We start from the raw sequence: 24,119 nt of genomic DNA on the forward strand, positions 1-24,119 counted from the left end.
GATAAAGCTCCAACGATGCAGCGTAGGAATATGGCTATTTTCCTCTGGGTACAAAGAAATGATCAACCGGATAAAATTGAACCTAGCTTGCCTAAGGCGAAGTTAATGGAACTTTTAGTGCTGTACAAGCTCCACGCTACCAGGTCGTCGAAATGGCTAAGGCTAAAGAGCATAGTTCCATCAGGCTTCCTCCGTATCATGCTTTTAAATCAGACTGAGAATATACGAGATTACGCGAAAAGCAATGTGGCAAAAAACAACAAGAAATTTACAGTGAAGTAGAAATGCTGACAAAAGAAGTCATTGCAAATATTCTATCACAGGACTGGTCTCCAGTCGTCAGCCATACCAAGAATGTAGTTGAGAAGAAATGGATTCGTAAAGGACTGTGTCGCGTTTTGAGTAGTACGCTAGATCTCTTGTTGCTGTCTTAACATTGCTTCTTTTGCCTAAACACAGCAGAGTTTACAGGTAATTTCTCACTAACATTCAAATGCAGGTGAAATAGTGACAGAATCGTAAAACAGCGTATTATTAACTAGAGACTGAAAGCGGGACATATCAATTTAGTTATGAGAAAATCCATTTTCAGTATAAACAGATGTGCACCTTCTTCGCTTATATTCTTGCAAAACCCACAGTAATTCTCGTTTCACAGGCTATTTATTGATGCTCCTTCAAAATTACATTACTTCATTAAAAAATCAGTTGCTTAAATATTGCGTTGGATATGGAAGTTTCACATATAGATCATATGGCAAAATACTCTTCTCTTTGCGTACTATCATTTGCCAAAATGTTGTTTCTATATTTCAGACAGTTAGTGAGATACGGGGAATTTATGAATGTCTCATTTTGGCTTTTTCACTGGCAAGTGCGTTCGTGACGGAGCCCTTCACATAATTTCATTTTCTCAACGTAGATGGCTATATGGTATGAGTTTTAACGAACAATTTAATATGTTACCTGAATTTCATACGCAGCAACATACGACTTAACACGCATGAAACGAACATTCATAGCGACCCCTGTTTTACACTGCGAACGTCTTGCAGTGGTTTAGCTAATACCGAAATATCAGCAAAAAATAACAATTAACGAAATAACCGGTAATTCATCATGAAACTAACAAATGAAGCTATAAGATGTGCGAGGCTTAGAGTTTATTACCACATAGTTTCATTAAAATCGATTGAGAAAGAAAGCCAAGAAGGCCTGGCGTTGTTATAGTCGCATGCTGACGCGTTCAGCACACGCTGGCAACTCGCTCCGCACGGAACTGCCCAAAGTCGCAACTAATTTTAAACGCACTGTAACTTCTTGATAAAGTCTCCTTTGACGGATAAATACTTGATCCAGCGATACTCCAGTTTTTCCATCCCATCGGAAAAACAGGTTCTGTCAAACTCGTCAAAATACTCCTTGACTGGAACTACCACTTCGTTTGGTGTAATTTCTTCCCAGCAAGCCAAAGTTTCAAGATAGGGAACAGGAAGAAGTTACTTGGGGCTAAGTCGGTGAATCGGGTGGATGAGATACCAATTCCAAGCTCAATTAAGGCATTTTCGCCTTTTGTTATCTATGATATGTGGGATGGTGCATAACCTTGGTCCCTCAGCAGTTTTTGCATGCCAACATTAGTCTTTCTTCAGCCACTGCAAGTTTCAAACGATCCGCAATGAAGCGTAACGAGGTTAAGTTATGGTTCTGCCTTTATCCAAATAATGATTAAGGATTATTCCTTGGGAATCCCCGAAAAAAAAATAGAAAAAGAAAGAAAGAAAAACAGTGACAGCTGACGAAATCGTCTTTCCTTTCTTCGCAAGTCTTGCGGACTGCGATTAAATATTACCAAGCATTGTGTTGAAATGCTGTGCCGGATGTGTTTTCAGTAGACTACGAGCAATCGCGGCACCCTTCGCATACAGCTTCTTCATAGGCAATTCTTCGTGCAAGGTATTATGCACTCGCTCAGTTGTGATGCCTACAGTCAATCTCACGAATTTATATTCGTCGGTCTTGCATTACAGTATCATGAATTTTGTCAATGGTTTCCTTTGTGCTGGCCCTACTGGACGGCCGGAGCGCGCTTCGTCTTCGGTGCTCGTCTTGCAATTTTTAATTCATTACTCCAAACGTAAAGGGTCTTCAACGATGGTGCTGAGTTCAAGTGAACTTCATCCAGTTCCGTGTTGAGTTTTGCGGCAGTCAAGTCCTTCAAGTGAAAATGTTTCACAGCACGAAACTTTTCTCAATTTTCAATCGCAGTCGACACACTAACTAGACGGCTGTCAACATTAACTGCACACTGTACATTATTGAAATTCTTTATATGATCACTGGAATAATGTTCCACTCTTTCATGGAAATATGCCAGACTTATCAAACCATCCTACTATAAACATGAAAAGAATAAGATGCATTACTATAGAGGATTGGTAGGTTGAGCTGTTATGTATCTCCACTATACATAACTCAAGCTTCTGGAACGAACAAATAAGCAGTTGCAATGGTATTTCCCTCCGCGTACATACTTTTGTCGAATGCTTCTACTGCCAACTATTGATTAAGCGGTTAATATGGAATCCAGTTACTTCCCTCAATGCACGTCAACAGATGATTACTTTCCTCTACCTTTCCTACTGTTGTCTGCAAATAATGAAGTTTCGGCAGAAAAAACCGTGTATTAGGAAATACTGTACCACCCTAACACAGTAAAATATATTGCGCAATATGCTGAGAGCGCGTTAATATTTTTAAAGCCTTTGCGCAAACCATCAATACTGGCCCCCAGACTGTCAATTACGTATTATGAACAATCGTGTTAATGAGAAGGGGGGGGGTCTTCATTATTCCGAAGGTCTTCAGGAATAATCTCGCGAAAGTTTTCATTACATAAAATTATTTTTACAACCGCTCCTGGTCTTACGATTTCATACAACATTTAATTCCGAAACCGGCGAAAGAAACCAGACAGCCCGCTTCTGATACAAAGAACATGCCAAAGCTACACTTTCGGATTACGCAGATCAGTAATAATGCAAATAAATAAATGATTTTCCCAGTGCCCGGCTGTTCTCCGTTTGTGAGTGCAAATTGCTTCCGACAGTGCGACTAACACGAGACAGCGAGGTGTGGGAAACCATTAGCACGCTGTGTACAGAGAAAATATTAGCAGGAGGAAACGGAAGGTCGCTTCCGGCCGCTATTTGTGCAAGAACCGGACGGGAGCGAACTCTGCTACACGGTGGCCAACAGCCGCCAGCTATTTCCCGCGGCTCTCAGTGGTAGCAGCTTCTACCTTACTTCCCACGATCTGCTTTATGGCTCACAACAGCTTCTGTTTAACTGCCGAGCGTTTAACGTGCCCCTACTTTTGCAACTACACGGTACAGTAATTAAAGACAACCAGTTTTCCTCGATGTGAGCTGACAAATGAAAAAAAAAAATGAATGAAAACCGTAATGCTGCGTCCGTCATTAAATTTCATGACACCTCCCCTCCCCCCACCCCCTCACCCGACAGGCAATCACCAAGAAAGTGATTGCTATCCACCTGAAATAAGACCAACTATGGTGAAATTCGGGAAAGGATTCGTCAATATGTCAACAATGGTGGACACCATTTACCTTGCATAATTTTTAAAATACTCCAATGTTAAATGGATACTATTTCTTGTTCGCAAATAAAAGTATTTTTTCCGTATCTGTCACAACCTTTCGAAATATGGGAGGTCTTTTTGTCGGACCCTGTGTAGCATTATGTGTATCTATTACTACTTTCAGTATGTCAAATTTAAGAGTTTTTACCGCTTTGTGTGTTAGACTTCACCTTTGAAAGTGAACTTCACTAAGCGTAACACATGGACATCTATTGGAAACACTGCAGAGCGGGGAGGCATCACTTCCTATTACATCCAATGAGGCCAGATTTAAGTTCGTTATACCTCAATTGAAGGTGACAAATGAGTAGTACGTATTTTAATAGTACTTACTGCACATTATCGAACTTTTAGGAGAACAAATTGACATTTTATTCAAATGACCGTCAATGCAACAATCATTACAAACAAATTACAAGTTCGGAACCGAAATACATACGCTACCTTGTTTCAGGTGTAAGTATTACAAAAGTCTAAGGACACTACCAGTGCCAGAATCTGAAGTCTAACGTAGTATCTAATATCAACGTCTCCAGTTTTAACGCCAATATTCTCCCTCCCTCCCATAGGATTTCTTGTTGGAAACTGAAGACTTCAGAATGCATTTGGGTGAGGCTACAACTGAGGAAAATTACATCAGATAGTAAGGTCGCCAACTGAGTAAAGGTACCCACAAAAGCTTTAATGACCAAATGCTGAAGCCAACCATGTGCGGTGAGTATTCCTTTAATAACTTGTAAATTTTGTTGTGTCTTACCTTCACAACTGTTTTACCCCTCATATCCACCATTTATGACAGATCACACCTGCTGTCATTACAGCCAAGGCCTGTATTGTTTACTCTTGTGTCCGCTTGCATTCTGGTCTGCCAAGCGAATTGCCAATTACGCTCAGATACGCTGTTTTAGTGCCGTTATGTCAGTTTACCGCTTTCCCCTATACAACGACTATTTAAGCGGCAGTGTTTCTCAAACCCTTGCCTTTCTACATTTCCAACCCACTTTCACCTTCAGTGCAAATCCGAAGCTTATTATTTAACGGCTTCAAGCACAATCTTGTCTTTAAAATGATTTTCTCACTCAATCCAGCATGTTAAATTAGGTGCTATGCCGCACAGCGGGTTAAGTTTGTTTCACACTCACCTGACAGAGCACATCTAGAGTAACTGGATAGACCATGTGCTCGATGATGACACGGAGTACTGTGTTTGGTCCGCCTTGGGTCTCGTTCTGACCAGACAAGGCGGAAGCGGCCTGCAGCGCAGCCTGTGCCGACGCGTTCTGTAAATACAAATACACAAAATATTTGAACTGTCTAAAGCACAAAGAATTTTATCGATGATCTGAGGATACGAGACGGGCACATATCATCAATACAGTCTTCCTACAAAGAGAAATCAATATAATTATGTTGTTGTCGATCTCTCTCTCTCTCTCTCTCTCTCTCTCTCTCTCTCTCTCTCTCTCTGTCTGTGTGTGTGTGTGTGTGTGTGTGTGTGTGAGAGAGATATGCATTTTAAGCTAGAAAAAAGACCAATGTTCTGATACATTCTGCAACTTGGTGGACGGTTATAAGCGGATTTCCGTTCCTGTGCAGAAATATTCGGGGCTAGTTCTCGTATCTGCTGCACGTACTCATCATCAGAATTTACTAATTCACATAGCGATGGCGTATGGTCACATCATTTAAGGTGTTTTGTATCTACAAGAATAGTATCCAGAGATGTAAAGTCTTAGATAACTGTCTAATAAATGCTTAAGTACGTTATTGCTGCAACAGTTTATTTACCTACACGCGAAGGTATCTAGTGCTGTACAGTCGCGTAAGCTGCAAATCTTATTTTTAACTGTCTCGCAATGTCTCTTGGAATCCGACACGTAATCTACATACGCTTATACAAAGTTAGTAAAAATTCTTTTGTAAGTTAAGTAACATTTTTTTTAATGGTGGACATATTTTCTGAAGCAATGGGCTGTCAAATCTTTCGCCACTGTCTCATGGAAGAATCTGAACAGGTTCCAACGACATCCAAGAAAACTGGCCAGATCTCTTAAGATAAAGGTTTTAAAAGGATGTAGGCTAAATAATTCTGAAGCAGATGACTGAAGTCCTAATTGAGCAGCCTTGCTATGGTGAAAAATCTGCCGCCTCCCCCGAATGGACAGGAAAAATCAGCGCGAACCAACATAGACACGCCACACTGGGGATAGCGATCTGAGTTAGGGGGTAGGATGTGGTTCCGAAAAATGTGGCTGTCGGTCTATACCAGCTCCGTCGAACAATTCAAGTTTCGATTAAAAACAAACAAAACGTAGCTGGCCGCTGTTAAATTTGGATTAAAAACAAACACGGCTGCTCTTAACGTGTTACAAAATTCTATTACAACACGGCTGCGCAAACATGAAAATTTATTATAGTAGCGACCCAGTGCGAATAAACAGGAGAGGAAAATTGAGAAATTAATATGAATAACAACAGTTATTTAACAACAGCTGCATTTGCATGCAGTTACACGCTGTTTGATGTTTCCTTCTTACTTTTGTGATCCATAACCAGCTTATACGAGAAGCCACCGGACAGCAAATCGGATCAAGACTATGATTTTATTTTCATTCACACCTGACAAAAAAGGTTAACAGCAAAGTCCAAACTCATAAGCGCTGCCTTGAACACTTTAAAAGTGTTCAGCGAAATAACTCGCGTGCATTACACAAGACGAATTTATGCATTCATAGCACACATTGCAGTTACAGCATTAAAATATGACAACGCTTGAAAGGGAGGTGCAGAGTCAGTACAGTATTGTTTTTATAGATGCACAAAGAAGTCCACATTTGTCTGCTATTTTCTTGATTAGTCCTATTGACAGAGTATATTCTTTCCTGATATGATGCACGTGACCAGCTTCATGAGTAAGAACTTTTTTCCCTCCTGTGTATTTCATCACAATAGTGGATGAGTTAGAATGGATGTCTTAGAACGTCATATTATATAGCAGACTGTAATATATATAGTGTATGTGTGTGTGTGTGGGGGGGGGGGTCTCCCAAACTACTCTATCGATTTCAACCAAACTTGTTACACAAACAGCAAACATCGTGAGTATCAACGCCGTGGAGGGTTAATATGAACAACAACAGTTATTTAACAACAGCTGCAATAGAATAGGAGATATGGGCAAACAATTTTTCCAGCTCCTGCAATATAGGCTACCCAGCATTACTGGTGTGTTGAGTAGGAATAATATCGCCCTGCTTTGCAGGGCAGTCTCCACGACAGAAGGAAGAGTGAGTTTTTAAGCCTCTGACTAGTAGGCTGCACTCCAGGTAGAGAGGGGGGGGGGGGGATGAGATCAAGAAGGACCTGATTTGGGGAGTGGGGGGGGGGAGATGAGATCAAGAACTACCTGATTTGGGGAGGGAGGGGGGGAATGCAAGACGCCGACAGGATGTGGGGAGTAGGCGACGAACAGTGGGTGTAGTACGATATGGGCAGTCTTCTGACTACTTCTCAAAGCTGCAGCGACATCGGGGCGCCAATAACAAGACTTGCGACACCTTTGCACCTTTGTTGTATATCCCTGGTGAGAGGTTATCACTGCGTCTTTTGATATGCAACCTCTGACCAGTCTGTCGCCTCTCCAGCGTCTGTACCAAGTCCCAATTTTTACACAGACCAACTTTTTATTTGCAGTCCGATCTAGCCACTGTCACAAATGATGAAATTATGTGGACAATACCTCCACCCAGTCCCCGGGCACAGAAAATCCTCAACCCGGCCGGGAACGAACCCAGGACTATGTGATTCAGAGGCAGCAACGCTAATCACTAGACCACGATCTGTGGACGTCTCTCCAGAGTGTGGCGGATAGTGGTGGGCTCATAGGTCACTGGATGGAAAGCCAAAGAGAGAATGGGCTGCACTGCTGGCCCCTTACGCCTTAGCAGCAGAGATGAGGAGCTACCCTGTTCCAATAATGCTTCCGAGGCAGCATGGAATGTCTTTCCTGTTGGGTCAGGAGCCGCTTTTCTTGTCTAGTCTGGACTTCTGCAGAGTGCAGGTATGCTAATCACTGGGAGCTCCACCGTTAGGCGGAGTCCCTCAGGAAAGAAGCATGCACAGCGGGAAAGAATGTCAGTGTGCACTCGGTACGTTCGCTGGATGGTTTCGTCTGTGGAGGCTACAACCGGTTGCAAACAGTGACATGACGGCACGAATGACACCTGCCACCTATGTACTGAGGCCATCCCCCACTCTTTTCGGCGATGGGTAATTTGGTGAACGCAACTAGTATCACACCGAAGATGCAGGCTAAGCAATTTATAGGATCGTACTCAGTGTCAGTTACGATTCTTTAAGTTGGAGCAGAATGAAACTTCTAAACCACAGGCTCGGACAACTGTACAGTTCCCTTCAAAAAGTCAGGAATGCACTACACGCAGGAAGCATCTACTAGAGTGGTAAAGAGGATGTGGCGTGCCTTGCAATCAGAGACGAATTGCCTGCTAAAATCTGAAGTTACATCAGCTACCGTGTTCTCAGAAAATACTCTTCCTCGGAGATTAGATACCGAAAATGTTGATCTGAAATTAGTAAACTGCAGATGCATCCAAGGAAATGTCCCATAATTAGTATCGCTTATAGAAAGTAAAATTGCCAAGATAGTACCAGGAACAGAAAGTTGTTTACCGAAAGCGGATAGCAATGAAATCCTAAGTTCAGGTTGGAAAATTTATCTTAGGGATGGTTTATTGCCAAGGGTGGCAGCGTATTTATTGAATAAATAAGTCTACAGTATATAGGGAGGTTGCCATGTATACCGAATGCGAATTAATCCGGATGAAGTGTGAAAGGTAGGTCAAGACTACTAATCTGATACCTTTCTACACTGCCTGGGCCAGGAGCTGTAGTGCACTTCACGAGAGAACTTGCAAAATATCATTAGTAATTTTCCTGGTTAGGACGTTGTAAGAAGCGATGACTTCAATTCGGCATATTTAGATTTGGGGACTCATGCCCTCAAAACTGTTACCAGTGACAGTACATGTGACATTATTCTGAAATATGAGTGTGGTGTCCGAAAGAACACACATACCATTGGTGATCTTGCAGGTCTCTAAGAATGAAATTACAGTGAAATTACAGTGAAATCCAGGCCTTTGTAGCTGCTTACAGGCGTTGATAAATATCAACGGGGACAGGTTAAAATGTGTGCCCCGATGGCTCAGTCGGGCAGAGCGTCTGCCAAGTAAGCAGGAGATTCCGGGTTCGAGTCCCGATCGGGGCACACATTTTCAACTGTCCCCGATGATATTTATCAACGCTTATAAGCAGCTAAAAAGCTCTAGATTTCACTATATTTTCATTATTCTGGAATGTCTTGTCAAAAAATTACTTCGAGCGGATAATATGAGAACCAGCTCGAGAAGGTAACGTCTGAGACCATCTACAAATCAAACATACCTGAGCTTACAGAATCGGTTAACGTACATGAACGTGTCAGTCATGAAAGGGTTTTGCAGAAACTATGACTACAGGTATAACAAGGAATGTTAAGAAAGGTAAGAAAATATTTTTGCTTATCAAGAGTGACAGGATACAAATTGCAGAGTACCTAAGTAGTAATCATCAAATATTCATTGCTGAGGATGAAGATGTGGAGCACAAATGCAAAAATTCAAAATCATCGTTCAATGTGCCATAGACATATATATTTCAAACAAGGTCTTATGAATGTGAAGAGCCACAGTGGTTTAATAGTCATGTTAGGATATTGCTACGTAAACTAAGTGTTTCACTGCTGACTCAAGGTAAGTCAAAAACTATATCACTAACAAAAGTGAAAGTCAGCTTAATGAGAGAAGTGTTCAATCACTTTGAAAGAAAAATTTTGCTAAGGAATCTGATTAAATTCTAAGAGGGTTTGGCCTTACGTAAAATCAGTAAACAGCGCGAAATCCTCCATTCATCAGTGATCATATGAGGGGGGGGGGGAGCCAGGGAGGGGGGGGAGAGAGAAATGCAATACGCACGTGGAGAGTTTAGATTGAGGGTAGAAAAAGAAAAGTCGACATACATGCTCCTTGGTCAGCAAGGTGGCTTCACCAAATTTCCATGTTTGTTGTGCGTATAGGACAGTAGGGCTAGGGATCTACACTGGTGCAGAAAGAACTGGCCTATGAGGGCGTCTTTAATACCTGTTGAGAAGATCATTCTATGCAAAAACCTTTTAGATGCAAAAAAAAAAACCTACTCCTACCACCTCTACAAATAAAGTTAGGCCGAATGAAGCAGTTTGTAAAGGCTTTGCCTGAACATGGACCATGTTTTAAGTATCTGCCACAAATTTCCCCACCTTTCAGAAGCTAAACTAAAAGAAGGGGTCTCTGTCGGACCTGACATTAGAAAATTGATGTTTGATGTCAACTTTGAATCCACAATGACAAATGAGAAAGAAGCATGGGTATCATTCAAGCCAGTCGTTACAAAGTTCTTAGGACATGAAAAAGACCCACAATATGTTTCTATTATAGCTACAATGTTAAAGAAGTTTTAAACTTTAGGATGTTTAATGAGGCTGAAAGCTCACCTTTTGAACAGTCACCTTGATTACTTCCCAGACAAGATGGGAGATGTTAGTGAGGAGCAAGGACATTGAAGTGATAGAAACACGCTACCAAGGCCGCTGGAACACCAACATGATGGGGGACTGATGTTGGTCATTTCACCGAGTTCAGCAAGCGACTCATCGTAGAAAAAGCTACACCACAAGCTTCAAAGAAAAACGTGAAACAATACAAACCAATTCCAGCTGACAAGTAAAACCCCTACTAACACATATTTTTTAAGTTGCTTACTGTAAATACAAACCGTGCTTTTATTGTAACAAAGCGTGTCATTAATTTCCCCGCTTACCGTATAGCATAGGATTTTTTAGTATACAATAAAAAGCATATTGCTCGAAAACTATGGGGATACAAAAAACTAAGGCTGTATTTGGATTTAGCTCATAAAAATCTATGAAGATCGGCTATCAAAGTAAAAAAGTTTCCCAAAAAATTTTTCGTTGGCCTGTGTCACCGAACAATGAAATCTAACTTGACAGGCGGACTGTTCTCTTTTTGTCGTAAAGTATTAACAGGTGCTAGCTTAAATAGCAACCGACACGTGCCAGTGCCGTGGTGGAGGTTGCTGTCAGCCTCTTATAGCGTTCCCCAGATAAGGTCGGTTAGGAATTACTGCACCAAGTTGGTCCGTTCATTACGAGTTTCCATATCTCGACAGTCGCTTTTATTAAAAGCCATTATTACGCCGAATAGAATTCCATGATGCAGCAGGGAGTTGGGACTACGGCCCGTGGGCTTACCGATTGGACAGGGCCGCATCGGCCATCAGAACAGTATCATTGGACGTTCAGTGCTGCCACTAGTTACATTATTTATAACGCCACGCAATAAAGCAGCTACAACAACCAAGTACGCCCTCCCGCATTATTGTTCTGCGAAGTACCATGCATTATCTTGGAAACGACACTAAACAAGTCTACGAACTTCGTCAGGTGCCGTGGAACTTCACAGATTCCATTAAAGGAGTTATGAGGGTTTCATGGGCTAGTAAACGCCAATTCACCGACTAGTATTATAGCTCCTGCTAGAGCCTACAAGCTTTTCGCTAATTCTGAGTGCTACCGAGAGCAAAGCCTATATAAAGAAAATAAGACAAGGACCATTAACGGCTGCAATACACAAATGATCGATCTGTTAGATAAAATTTTGTAGTTATGCTGCTACAGCTGCCAGACGCTGTGTATTAGGACGAAATGGAGTCACAAAACTATAACGAAATTTTGCTACCACAGCAGGTCGGCGCTTCTTGGAAACAGTCGCCCGAACTTCAAAAAAGTGAATGAAATAATGATGTGCGTAAATAGATAAAAATATCGTATGACTACGTGACTAAACCTGTTACTACATTAATCGCAACAGTCAAGTAACTAGGTGTGTGTGCGTGTGTGCCCGCGCGCGCGCGCACGCGGAGCAATTTAAGGCTCAGCAACTACAGAAATATACCCATGAAAAAAGCTGATGTCACGCCCAGATTTTTGGAAGAATCCTAGAGTAATGAAAGTCACCTACAGAAGACAACGCTTACAAAATCCAATCCTACTAACTCTGATACTGTTCGTCGTCGTGTGGCCGTTAAGGTCCTAGAAAACTGTCTAAGGTGTTAAAATCGCTCTCATCTAGCCACGGATTTCCTAAGCAAAGCCCGTACATGTTCAAACGTATTTGCCTTACCTCACGTTAATGCAGACGCTGTTAAAGTTTACGAGTATTTTCACAATAGTGATGACGGAAACTGCAGAAAAAGCAGTCCTGGCATTGACTTTGGCACTGTGTTTGAAGATGAAGAAAATATTACTCTGGCCCGGGGAATGGCTTAAAATGAAAGTGTTACTCATGAAAATCTGCCATAGGAAGTATTATTCTCAGAACCTGATGATTAGATCAACTTTCTTCGAATGGACAGTGAAACTTATTAAAACTTGTTAAAGCTCTCCTAAAAGTGCAAACTATTCTGTCAAGTTCGCTCGTATCTAACTACGGATGTATGAGAACAAGCCTGTATACACACCAAAAATGGTTTCCATATAACCTTACTTTTGAAGCAAACGATTTTCGTATAAGCATAAAGGTGGAAGGAGTATATTGAGGGTCTGTACAAGGGCGATGTTCTTGAGGGCAATATTATGGAAATGGAAGAGGATGTAGATCAAGATGAAATGGGAGATACGATACTGCGTGAAGAGTTTGACAGAGCACTGAAAGTCTTAAGTCGAAACAACGCCACGGGAATAGACAACATTCCATTACAACTACTGAGCCTTCGGAGAGCCAGTCCTGACAAAACTCTACCTTCTGGTGAGCAAGATGTATGAGACAGGCGAAATACCTTCAGACTTCAAGAAGAATATAATAATTCCAATCCCAAAGAAAGCAGGGGTTGACAGATGTGAAAATTACCGAACTATTAGTTTAATAAGTCACGGCTGCAAAATACTAACGCGAATTCTTTACAGACGAATGGAAAAACTGGTAGAAGCCGAACTCTGGGAAGATCAGTTTGGATTCCGTAGAAATGTTGGAACACGTGAGGCAATACTGACCCTAAGACCTATCTCAGAAGAAAGATTAAGGAAAGGCAAACCTACGTTTCTAGCATTTGTAGACGTAGAGAAAGCTTCTGACAATGTTGATTGGAATACTCTCTTTCAAATTCTGAAGGTGGCAGGGATAAAATACAGGGAGCGATAGGCTATTTACAATTTGTACAGAAACCATATGGCAGTCATACTAGTCCAGAGGCACGAAAGGGGAGCAGTGGTTGGGAAGGGAGTGAGACAGGGTTGTAGCCTATGCCCGATGTTATTCAATCTGTATGTTGAGCAAGCAGTAAAGGAAACAAAGAAAAATTCGGAGTAGGTATTAAAATTCATGGAGAAGAAATACAAACTTTGAGGTTCGCCGATGACATTGTAATTCTGTCAGACAGCAAAAGACCTGGAAGAGCAAATTACTGGAATGGACAGGATATAAGATGAACATCAACAAAAGCAGAACGAGGATAATGGAACGTAGTCTAAGTAAATCGGGCGATGCTGCGGGTATCAGATTAGGAACTGGCACACTTAAAGTAGTAAAGGAGTTTTGCTATTTGGGGAGCAAAATAACTGATAATGGTCGAAGTAGATAGGATATAAAATGTAGACTGGCAATGGCAAGGAAAGCGTTTCTGTGGTAGAGAAATTTGTTAACATCGAGTGTAGATTTAAGGGTCAGGAAATCTTTTCTGAAAGTATTTGTATGGAGTGTAGCCGTGTATGGAAGTGAAGCATGGACGATAAATAGTTTAGACAAGAAGAGAATAGAAGCATTCGAAATGTGGTGCTACATTAGAATGCTGAAGAATGGATGGGTAGATCACATAACTAATGAGGAGGTACTGAACAGAATTGGGGAGATGAGAAATTTGTGGCACAAATTGACTAGAAGAAGGGATCGGTTGGTAGGGCATATTCTGCGGCATCAAGGGTTCACCAATTTAGTATTGCAGTGCAGCGCGGAGGGTAAAAATCGTAGAGGCAGACCAAGAGATGAATACACTAAACAGATTCGCAAGGATGTAGGTTGCAGTAGGTACTGGGAGATGATGAAGCTTGCACAGGATAGAGCAGCATGGAGAGCTGCATCAAACCGGTCTCTGGACTGGAAACCACAACAACAACAACATAATTTGGCACTAATGGGAATGGCTACACATGCTGGTGAAGCATTTCTAGTTTCATGGAGAGCTGCATCTATCCTGTCCTAGGACTGAAGGCCATAACTGACTCCGGCAATGTGTTTAAAGAAGACGCAAATAATATGTTGGTCCAGGGAAGGGTTTAAAATCAGTGATAAATATACAACTGGAAACCTGTTATTGGAAAAATTACAACCAGAATCTAATGATTACAGCAACTTTCTGCTGATAAAGACAGTGAAACGTTTATTAACTTCTCTAGCGTTACTTCGCCCTCATATTAAAAAGGAGGCTCATATAATGAAAATTTATTCTCTTCTTCTCGGTCCTCTAATGACAGTTCAATATAATACCACAACTTGGGAACATGTAGCACACGTTGTCCATGGAAGAACGGAAAACTATTTCTTTTATTCCCGCTTGTATGTTATTGTAAGAGTAAAGTATTGATTTTGTTCATATCCTTTTCATGCATTATATGGCTGGGAAAGATGCAATACCTCTACCCGTTTGGTAACTGCCAGTGCTATTTTGTTTTTATACTACATCGTAGTTTCTATAGTTTCGTAACTCGCGACGCAGTGAGTTACATTATAATAAAACAATTTTCCACTAAACATATAAGGCGATACATCGACACGCAATGTCCGCCTTCTTCTCAAACTTTCTCACAAACACGTCAAACACTATCTATGCTTGACAAACGAACAGCATCGTACACGGTCAAATAATGGCAAGCATAGCTAAGTTTGACGAAATGTTGGTCGTTACGGGGGCCTGTAAGCAAATAGGATTAACGAATTACAAAGTACATTGCAAACGCAGCTCTTAAAGCTGCTCGAAAATTTCCATCGCAATAGCTACAAGAATAGCACTACGCACATTCACATAATTCGGTGCGCACCCCTTCCCTTGTATCCAGTGAGGCAAATGTTTCAACAAATTTCGGATAGTGAAGAAGACAGTTAAATCACAAAAATACATCCTTACATAAAGCATTCTTCCCTTAATGATCCTGATACATGATTAACACAGTTTTAAGTTGGCTTGCCGACTATCGAATAGGGGACCATCAATTACTAATTTTTCGTCAATTCATTAAGATTTATGCAAATTAATTTAATAATAGTGAATGAAGATCTTCAATTTGTCGTGCGCCCAAGGAAATTATCCCAACAACTACTTTCTTCGAAGCTCCTAAATCCATAAAAACGCGGCCCTTAAGCAAGAAATTACACGCTGTTAGAAATGGGGTCAAACGCAATTTTATTCATTTCTTCTGAAACTTTTGATTAAAAGTAACCGTGAGATTAGAGTTCCAATCTACCACCGGTGACCAGAACACAGTCGCCAACAGGAAGCCTGGTCTTCTGAAGAGCACGCGAACTGACATTGAGTGCAAGTGGCAGGCCAAAGGCGACAGCTACCAACGCGCACCCTTCCGCAGATTGAATTTTAAAATTGCAGCAGGAATTATGTCGTGAGGGGACTACACCAGCACACACGAGGGTACCTCCTTCGTTACTTATTTACTTCCAATCTTCACCTTTAAGTCGGATGCGAGGCCGTTAAGTCCACTGTGGGTAAACATGGTGCCCGCAAGAGTGTGGACCACTGCTACATCGTAGGATCTACGAGATCCTTCATAAAGTCAAAACCGACAACAGGCTGGATGAACTGTGTCAAGCAATTTTTTGTTTTGTTTTTTAGGTTGTTCTAATCGCGCCACAAGCAGCTCAGTGTAACAGCATTCACGAGAGGTGTACAAACAGAGGTCATTAAGTGCTACAAAATTTTCTATTTAAGTTTATCTGCCAACAATGAGGACGAAGTGAGTTCCTAGGCAGCGAATATAAATTTTCATGTCTTCCGTAATTTACAAAAACAATCTCTTGGCAATGAAATCTCATCTACAAGCTTCCCGATCGAAGTTCTGGAAGTAAATAAGTGGTCCTACGTTTGCATTGAGATTTTCACATTACGTGTTGAGCATTCGTCCATACAGTAGATCTGTATAGGGAGCACGTGATATTGGAACAACATAAATGGCCGATAACAACCGACCTCAAAACGTCAATGTTCGGTGTTGAATATGTAGGGCACAGAAAAATGTATCAAATAACAAATAAATAATGAAAAACACTACATATCCTACAACGTTTTGGCTACAGACTGGTTTTTAATTAAGCGCCACCTGTGTTAATAGTTCCAGTGATGATCTAAGTATACATTAACTCTTACTGCTTGTTACACATCAAGCGTAGCGTTTCTTAACAACGTAATTGTTAAGCATATTGTCAACAACCACTGACGTCTCTCGTCGCCGAATTGTTCGCTGGTACATTTCCATAACATTTCGTAATCATCTTCAATGTTAAATACCACGTAAAAGTAAGCGTTGACGATACTTTTTATTCGTAATATTTTTTTTTTCAAATTTGATCCTACATTCACACCAACAATGTACACACGTAACTAAGTAACAATTACATGAATTATAAAAAACTCAAATAATACGGGTACACGCTGCGTGACACCATAAATGCATGGACTGACTGAACAACGCAACTGATTAGTCCATGCACATCGGCGAAAATAGCCAACGCTCCTGGCTTAGGCCGGAATTACACTATCAAATATCTTTGTCGAAGATTTGATCAAATATTCGTCAAATTTATTTGACAAAGATCTTTGACATGGCGCTAAAAATGGGTATCACGCTGTCACGATATTTTTCGTCAAAGTTCAAGATGGCTGACAAGAACAACTTGTTATTAACCGCAGCAGATTCATGTACCACAATTGCACTGTGTGCACGTGTGCCAGAGAAGGGGGGGGGGGGGGGGGGGAGAAACGTACCCGGGAGAAGCCGTGGGTTTTACGAAGAGACGATAAAAGCGTTCAACAAAACTAGTTACCTGAGCTTGTAGTGGAGGACGTCAAGTTTTGCATTAATTACTTAAGAATGGATGAGCATACATTTCACTATGTGCTCAGTCAAGTCTACCCACAGATCACAAAGCACAATACTCACTGAAGAACAGCAGAAGGCACGCTCAGTGTCACACTCCGATTCCAAGCTACAGGAGAGAGTTACTCTAGCTTACAGTACGGCACTGTAATACCAAAGTGCACACTAACGAAAATAGTACCTGAAACGTGTGCGGCAATTTATAAAGCAATAAGGACCAAATATGAAGCTGGCAACAATCAGAGCAAAATGCCTCGGACCTTTGGAGGGGACTGAGTCCCACCTCTAACTGACAAACCATCGACTCGTAAGATACGACTTGGCAAACAAATGGTAATGAGATGGGGAGCTATTAATATCAATGGGGGCTACTCTGGGAAGAAGGTAGAGCTGGCAGAGGCTGCAAGTAAGATGGGGCTGGACGTTTTAGCTGTTAGCGACATTCGGGTAAGGGGTGAGAAAGAAGAGGAAGTGGGAGAATACAAGGTCTACCTGTCAGGAGTCAAAGCAGGAATAGCACAATGGGGTGTAGGGCTTTACATCAGGAAAGAAATGGAACCCAACGTAGTTGCAATAAGGTATGTAAACGAACGACTGATGTGGATAGATTTGACAGTGTCTAGCAAGAAAATTAGGATTGTGTCAGTATATTCGCATCGTGAAGGGACTGATCAAAATAAGATGGATGGTTTTTATCAGGTACTCAGTGATGTAGTTGTTAGAGTAAAGGACAAGGACAGTGTTCTGCTCATGGGTGATTTTAACGCCAGGATTGGAAATCGAACAGAAGGGTATGAAAGGGTTATGGGTAAATTTGGAGAGGATATAGAGGCCAACAGGAACGGGAAACAACTCTTGGATTTCTGTGCCAGTAAGGGCTTAGTAATCACAAACTCCTTTTTTAAACATAAGAACATTCACCAGTATACTTGGGAAGGCAGGCGAACCAAATCTGTCATTGACTATATAATAACAGATCAGGAATTCAGGAAGGCTGTGAGGGACACACGTGCATTCAGGGGATTCTTTGATGACACTGACTATTATTTAATCTGCAGTGAAATTGGGATTGTGAGGCCCAAAGTGCAGGAGGTCAGGTCCATACGTAGGAGGATAAGAGTGGAGAAACTTCAGGATAAGGAAATCAGGCACAAGTACATAACAGCGATCTCAGAGAGGTACCAGTTAGCTGAATGTAGTCAATTACAGTCATTGGGAAAGGAATGAACAAGGTACAGGGACACAGTACTAGAAGTGGCTAAAGAATGTCTTGGAACAGTAGTGTGTAAAAGTAGGATGAAGCAAACAGCTTGGTGGAATGACACAGTCAAGGCGGCCTGTAAAAGGAAAAAGAAGGCGTATCAAAAATGGCTACATACTAGAACTCAGGTAGACAGAGAAAGTCATGTTGAAGAAAGAAACAAAGCCAAACAGATAATTGCAGCATCCAAGAAGAAATCTTGGTAAGACTTTGGAAACAGGTTGGAGACTATGGGTCAAGCTGCTCGAAAACCATTCTGGAGTGTAATTAGCAGTCTTCGAAAGGGAGGTAAGAAGGAAATGACAAGTATTTTGGACAGGTCAGGAAAACTGCTGGTGAATCCTGTGGATGGCTTGGGCAGATGGAGGGAATATTTTGAAGAGTTGCTCAATGTAGGTGAAAATATGATCAGTAATGTTTCAGATTTCAAGGTAGAATGGGATAGGAATTATGATGGAAATAGGACCACATGTCAGGAAGTGGCGAAAATGGTCAATAGATTGCAGTGCAATGAAGCAGCTGGGGTGGATGAAATTAAGTCGGAACTCATCCAATACAGTGGAATGTCAGGTCTTAAATGGCTACACAGGATAATTGAAATGACCTGGGAGTCGGGACAGGTTCCATCAGACTGGACAAAAGCAGTAATCACACTAATCTTTAAACATGGAAACAGGAAAGATTGTATCAACTACAGAGGTATCTCTAATCAGCGTTGTGGGTAAAACCTTCTCAGGTATTGTTGAAAGGAAAGTGCGAGTATTAGTTGAGGATCAATTGGATGAAAATCAGTGTGGGTTTAGGCCTCTTAGAGGTTGTCAGGACCAGATCTTTAGCTTGTGGCAAATAATGGAGAAGTGTTATGGGTTGAACAGGGAATTGTATCTATGCTTTATACATCTAGAAAAGGCATATGACCGGGTTCCTAAGAGGAAGTTATTGTCTGTTCTACGAGATTATGGAATAGGAGGCAAACTTTTGCAAGCAATTAAAGGTCTTTACATGGATAGTCAGGCAGCAGTTAGAGTTGACGGTAAATTGAGTTCATTGTTCAGAGTAGTTTCAGGGGTAAGACAAGGCTGCAACCTGTCTCCACTGTTGTTCACATTATTTATGGATCATATGTTGAAAACAATAGACTGGCTGGGTGAGATTAAGATATGTGAACACAAAATAAGCGGTCTTGCATATGCAGATGACTTAGTTGTGATGGCAGATTCGATTGAAAGTTTGCGAAGTAATATTTCGGAGCTAGATCAGAAATGTAAGGACTATGGTATGAAGATTAGCATCTCCAAAACGAAAGTAATGTCAGTGGGAAAGAAATATAAACGGATTGAGTGCCAAATAGGAGGAACAAAGTTAGAACAGGTGGACGGTTTCAAGTACTTGGGATGCATATTCTGACAGGATGGCAACATAGTGAAAGAACTGGAAGCGAGGTGTAGCAAAGCTAATGCAGTGAGCGCTCAGCTACGATCTACTCTCTTCTGCAAGAAGGAAGTCAGTACCAAGACTAAGTTATCTGTGCACCGTTCAATCTTTCGACCAACTTTGTTGTATGGGAGCGAAAGCTGGGTGGATTCAGGTTACCTTATCAACAAGGTCGAGGTTGCGGATATGAAAGTAGCTAGGATGATTGCAGGTACTAGTAGATGGGAACAATGGCAGGAGGGTGTCCACAATGAGGAAATCAAAGAAAAACTGGGAATGAACTCAGGACGAACAGGCTTAGATGGTGGGGTCATGTTACACGCATGGGAGAAGCAAGGTTACCCAAGAGACTCGTGGGTTCAGCAGTAGAGGGTAGGAGGAGTCGGGGCAGACCAAGGAGAAGGTACCTGGATTCGGTTAAGAATGATTTTGAAGTAACAGGTTTAAAATCAGAAGAGGCACCAATGTTAGCACTGAATAGGGGATCATGGAGGAATTTTATAAGGGGGCTATGCTCCAGACTGAACGCTGAAAGGCATAATCAATCTTAAATGATGATGATGATAAGGACCAATGTCTGAAGTTAATTAAATGTTTTCTACACTTTATGCGCATTAAGAACTATTTTTATTTTGTAAACAAGTTAATTACATTTTGTGTCTGAAAACCATATCTCACGGCTAATGACTGCAATATTTTTGTATTCAGGGTGCCTCACGTTGTTAAGCGCCACGTCAGCTGCATACATCTCTATTAATTTTGTAGTTGACGGTACACACTAACTGTATTTACCGGCCACATTTATAAACACACTACAGATGACAGAACGCTGCAGCGATGCTAGCGTTCCACTTGGTAACACGTTACACTGCAGTGAACAGAAGACAAGCGACTTATGATGAAATATACAGCGAGGCCCTAGATGTAATCAAATATATTTTACGACAGACGAGATTAGACAAAGTGCCCTATGACGCCTTCAAATTTCTTTGACAAATATTTGACATATCAACTTTGACAAAGAAATCTGTTAGTGTAATACCTGCCGTAGCGGCCCCGCACGTGTGGGGAAATCGCAGATTGTACTCTGATGAATCACACGCAACGTAGAACAATTTGGTTGCCAGGCACCACTCGAGTTAATCGTGTTTCTATAGTTTTATTTTGTTTCTGATAGTCCAAGCTGAGTAATAACTTTACATTAAGAGTTATAGTTATTCAGGGACCACAAATGACTTTCGGAACGAAGTTCAGGCCCAAGTTGCCACTTCTGGCACTTCCCGATTTTGCTGTGATCAGCATTTTGAAGCTAGTGATGGAGATAGAACTATCAGGAATTCACGATACACAGGGCTCCATTTGATGATTTTGAGTAATTTATGAAACTACTGCGTGCATTATTACAGTTATTCATTCCTGAACAGAATCGGTTAGTAGGCATTTTTAATTTAAACCTTTAGGACAAATCTATTATACAGCTACACTTATGTGCCTTTCCTTTCATGTGACCTCACTCCAACTAACAGAATTTTAACCATTGGTAGATCACTCAACAGTGCTGCTAACAACATTTCTCTACACACATCGATATTGCAAAACAATTGCTTGAATATTTTCACTTGAACTATAAGACTAATTAAGGTAAACAAATGGAGGACTAATAAATGAAAAACCAACTGTATTAGCACCCTAGAAAGATATACAATCCACTTTGTGTAATAAAAAATATATTCTGCTACGTAACCTGCAGATCCCAACCATGTATTTTTTTCAAAACAAATTCAGTAAATTACAATTCCTGTTCTTTAAATTTATTTTCTACAAGGCTTAGTAGGCAAACATATCTACTGCCACTGTTGTTAACCGTGCAGTGGCAACCTGACCTGTCACCCAGTGTTTGAGATTGCAACTAGTTCTATTATGTTTGAAGGTTACACGTTTCCATGATCAGTACCTTTCAAATCTGTTCATTGCTCAAGATCCATTTAAATTTGAAGTTGAACAGATAAACTGATAGTTCCAGCACACTGAAGTGACTGAGGGAACAACTGTCCACCATGCACATAACTACATATTAATTTCTGATGGAAGATGTTCCCTTTTTTAAAAACCTACTTCACACTAAATACATAGTTAGCAAAATAGATGATTTTTGTACTAATCTGATTTATAGGAACTATGTTAACTAAATTGAATATGTATGCAGTCTTCAATATGTAGTATAACTTACAGGAACTGATACTCAAACATGTCTTTATTTTAGTGCTGTTAGACACAAAGAAAATAAGGAAATGAAGTTCTTCACATGTGTGGAGGTCTCCTGACACTGACGTGTGGATGAAGTGGGTTGAGGAGGGGACAGTGACCATGAAGAAGCCGATTCAAATGAAAATCAGCTAATGGAAAGTGATCATGATACTGAAACTCAATGATCTGCAAACGAACATGATAACAACGAGTCTTAGTCATTCCTGTTATCTTCAGAAGGGATTAAACCAAACTCGCCTGATTCTTACCCTAACAGAAATGTAAGAACAAGGTCAGAGAATACAGCAACTCTTCTCTGTGGCCCAGAATGAGAACTTCAGCACTAGTTTCTGAAGAAAAGTTATTGGACGTTTTCTTAGGCAGCAATGTCAACTGCACAAATATTTAGGTAAGAAACTTTAAATCAAATTTCAGTGAAAGAGATGCTAACTCACTGACGAGACAAATAAGACCACTTTTCGGCATACCATATGTAAAAGGAACCCCAGAAAGCTCTAGAAAAAATAGTAGCAAGCTCCAGGATAACTGCAGAGGAGACGGCTTTGAATCCCATTACCTAATTATGGGTGAAAAATTATTAGGTTGCTTGGGAGATGTTTATGGGAGGAGGAGGAGATTAGTGTTTAACGACCTGTCGACAACGAGGTCATTAGAGATGGAGCGCACGCTCGGGTGAGGGAAGGAAATCGGCTGTGCCCTTACAAAGGAACCATCCCGGCATTTGCCTGAAGCGATTTAGGGAAATCACGGAAAACCTAAATCAGGATGGCCGGAGACGGGATTGAACCGTCGTCCTCCCGAATGCAAGTCCAGTGTGCTAACCACTACGCCACCTCGCTCGGTGAGATGTTTATGTTTTGATGACTTGCAGGCCAAGGCTTCAGAAAGAAATTGATAAATTATCCCCAGTTAGAGAAATTTTTGAGTTTGTTGTTAACAGTTCTTCAAAACACTGTCACATGTGAATATTTAACTGTTGATAATAAGTAACTTAATTTTTCAGGAAATTGCCAGTTCCGGCAATATCTTCCAAAAAGCCTTCCAAGAACAGCATTAAGACATTTGCTTTGGTAGCTGCTAAAAATGCCTATACTTTTATGTGGAAACTTACATTGGCACTCAGCCAGTGGCCTTTCAAGCAAAGCCATTCTCCTACAAAAATAGTTAATAGATTGATGGAATGTCTCGACGGGAGTCATCTTAACATTACTGGTGACAACTGATTCAGTGATATACCATTGGTTAAGAAGCTGCTAAGCAACGGAAGACTAACATACATTTGAACAAGGAATTTAAATATTAAGCCAAGTACCTCAATAGCCATTTTTTGGCTTCAAAGAAAACTGTACCCTAGTGCCATACTGTACTGAAGTAAGTCAATTATTTTTTTCCTTTATATTTACGTTATGTCTATGAAGACACAAGAGAGAAACTGAAACCAAATTCCTAACTTTTAACAATTTGGCAGACAGGAGTTTACTTACTTGATACCTAATTTATAAATAATAAAAAAAAGGTTGCATAAAACACTCATAGGTCGCCTATGGTTGTTTTCTACAATTTGCTTAAATGTCGCCATCATGAGTGCACTCTGCATTTACCTAACAAATTTGTTATCACTGAAACCAGTTGAAAGACTGGAAGGTCTGCTGATTTGGCTTGAGAAATGACAAAAATCTCAAATTTAGAACATATCTGCTGCATATAAAATTCCCATTTAATTACAGCAGCATGCACGTATTCTACTGGGTATCACTTCAATAGTTGCAGCACAAGATATTGCTACAAGAGTGGAAGACAGAAAGAAATGTAAAAGCTAGGTGCAACTGGCTCATTTGCTTACTGTATGTGTTAATGTCAGTTCCCTTAATTAGGCAGGTAGATTAGAAAATTTTGAAAAGGGAAATGGATAGATTAAAGTTAGATATAGTAGGAATTAGTGAAGTTCAGCGGCAGGAAGAATGCAGGAGTAGGTTTAATAATAATAATAATAATAATAATAATATATAACAAAGATGATGTGACTTACCGAACGAAAGCGCTGGCAGGTCGATAGACACACAAACAAACACAAACACACACACACACACAAAATTCAAGCTTTCGCAACAAACTGTTGCCTCATCAGGAAAGAGGGAAGGAGAGGGAAAGACGAAAGGATGTGGGTTTTAAGGAGGAGGGTAAGGAGTCATTCCAATCCCGGGAGCGGAAAGACTTACCTT

The 24,119-nt window shown here is 40.9% G+C and overlaps 1 protein-coding gene and 1 non-coding gene across 6 annotated transcripts in view; one reads left to right on the forward strand and one right to left on the reverse strand.

Annotated features, from left to right (window-relative positions):
* LOC126262599 (polypyrimidine tract-binding protein 1) overlaps positions 1-24,119 on the reverse strand; it is a 267,901-nt gene that overhangs the window by 95,190 nt on the left and 148,592 nt on the right. For all 5 annotated transcript variants that reach the window (XM_049959377.1, XM_049959370.1, XM_049959355.1 and 2 more), the window contains exon 5: positions 4,804-4,941. In XM_049959377.1, coding sequence (XP_049815334.1) covers positions 4,804-4,941 — 138 coding nt within the window. The remainder of the gene's footprint in view (positions 1-4,803; positions 4,942-24,119) is intronic.
* Trnat-agu (transfer RNA threonine (anticodon AGU)) lies at positions 8,875-8,948 on the forward strand. The gene has a single exon. It is a non-coding gene; the product is annotated as a tRNA-Thr (tRNA).

This window comes from Schistocerca nitens, chromosome 1, assembly GCF_023898315.1.
Source record: "Schistocerca nitens isolate TAMUIC-IGC-003100 chromosome 1, iqSchNite1.1, whole genome shotgun sequence".
In the NCBI taxonomy this organism is placed as follows: domain Eukaryota; kingdom Metazoa; phylum Arthropoda; class Insecta; order Orthoptera; family Acrididae; genus Schistocerca; species Schistocerca nitens.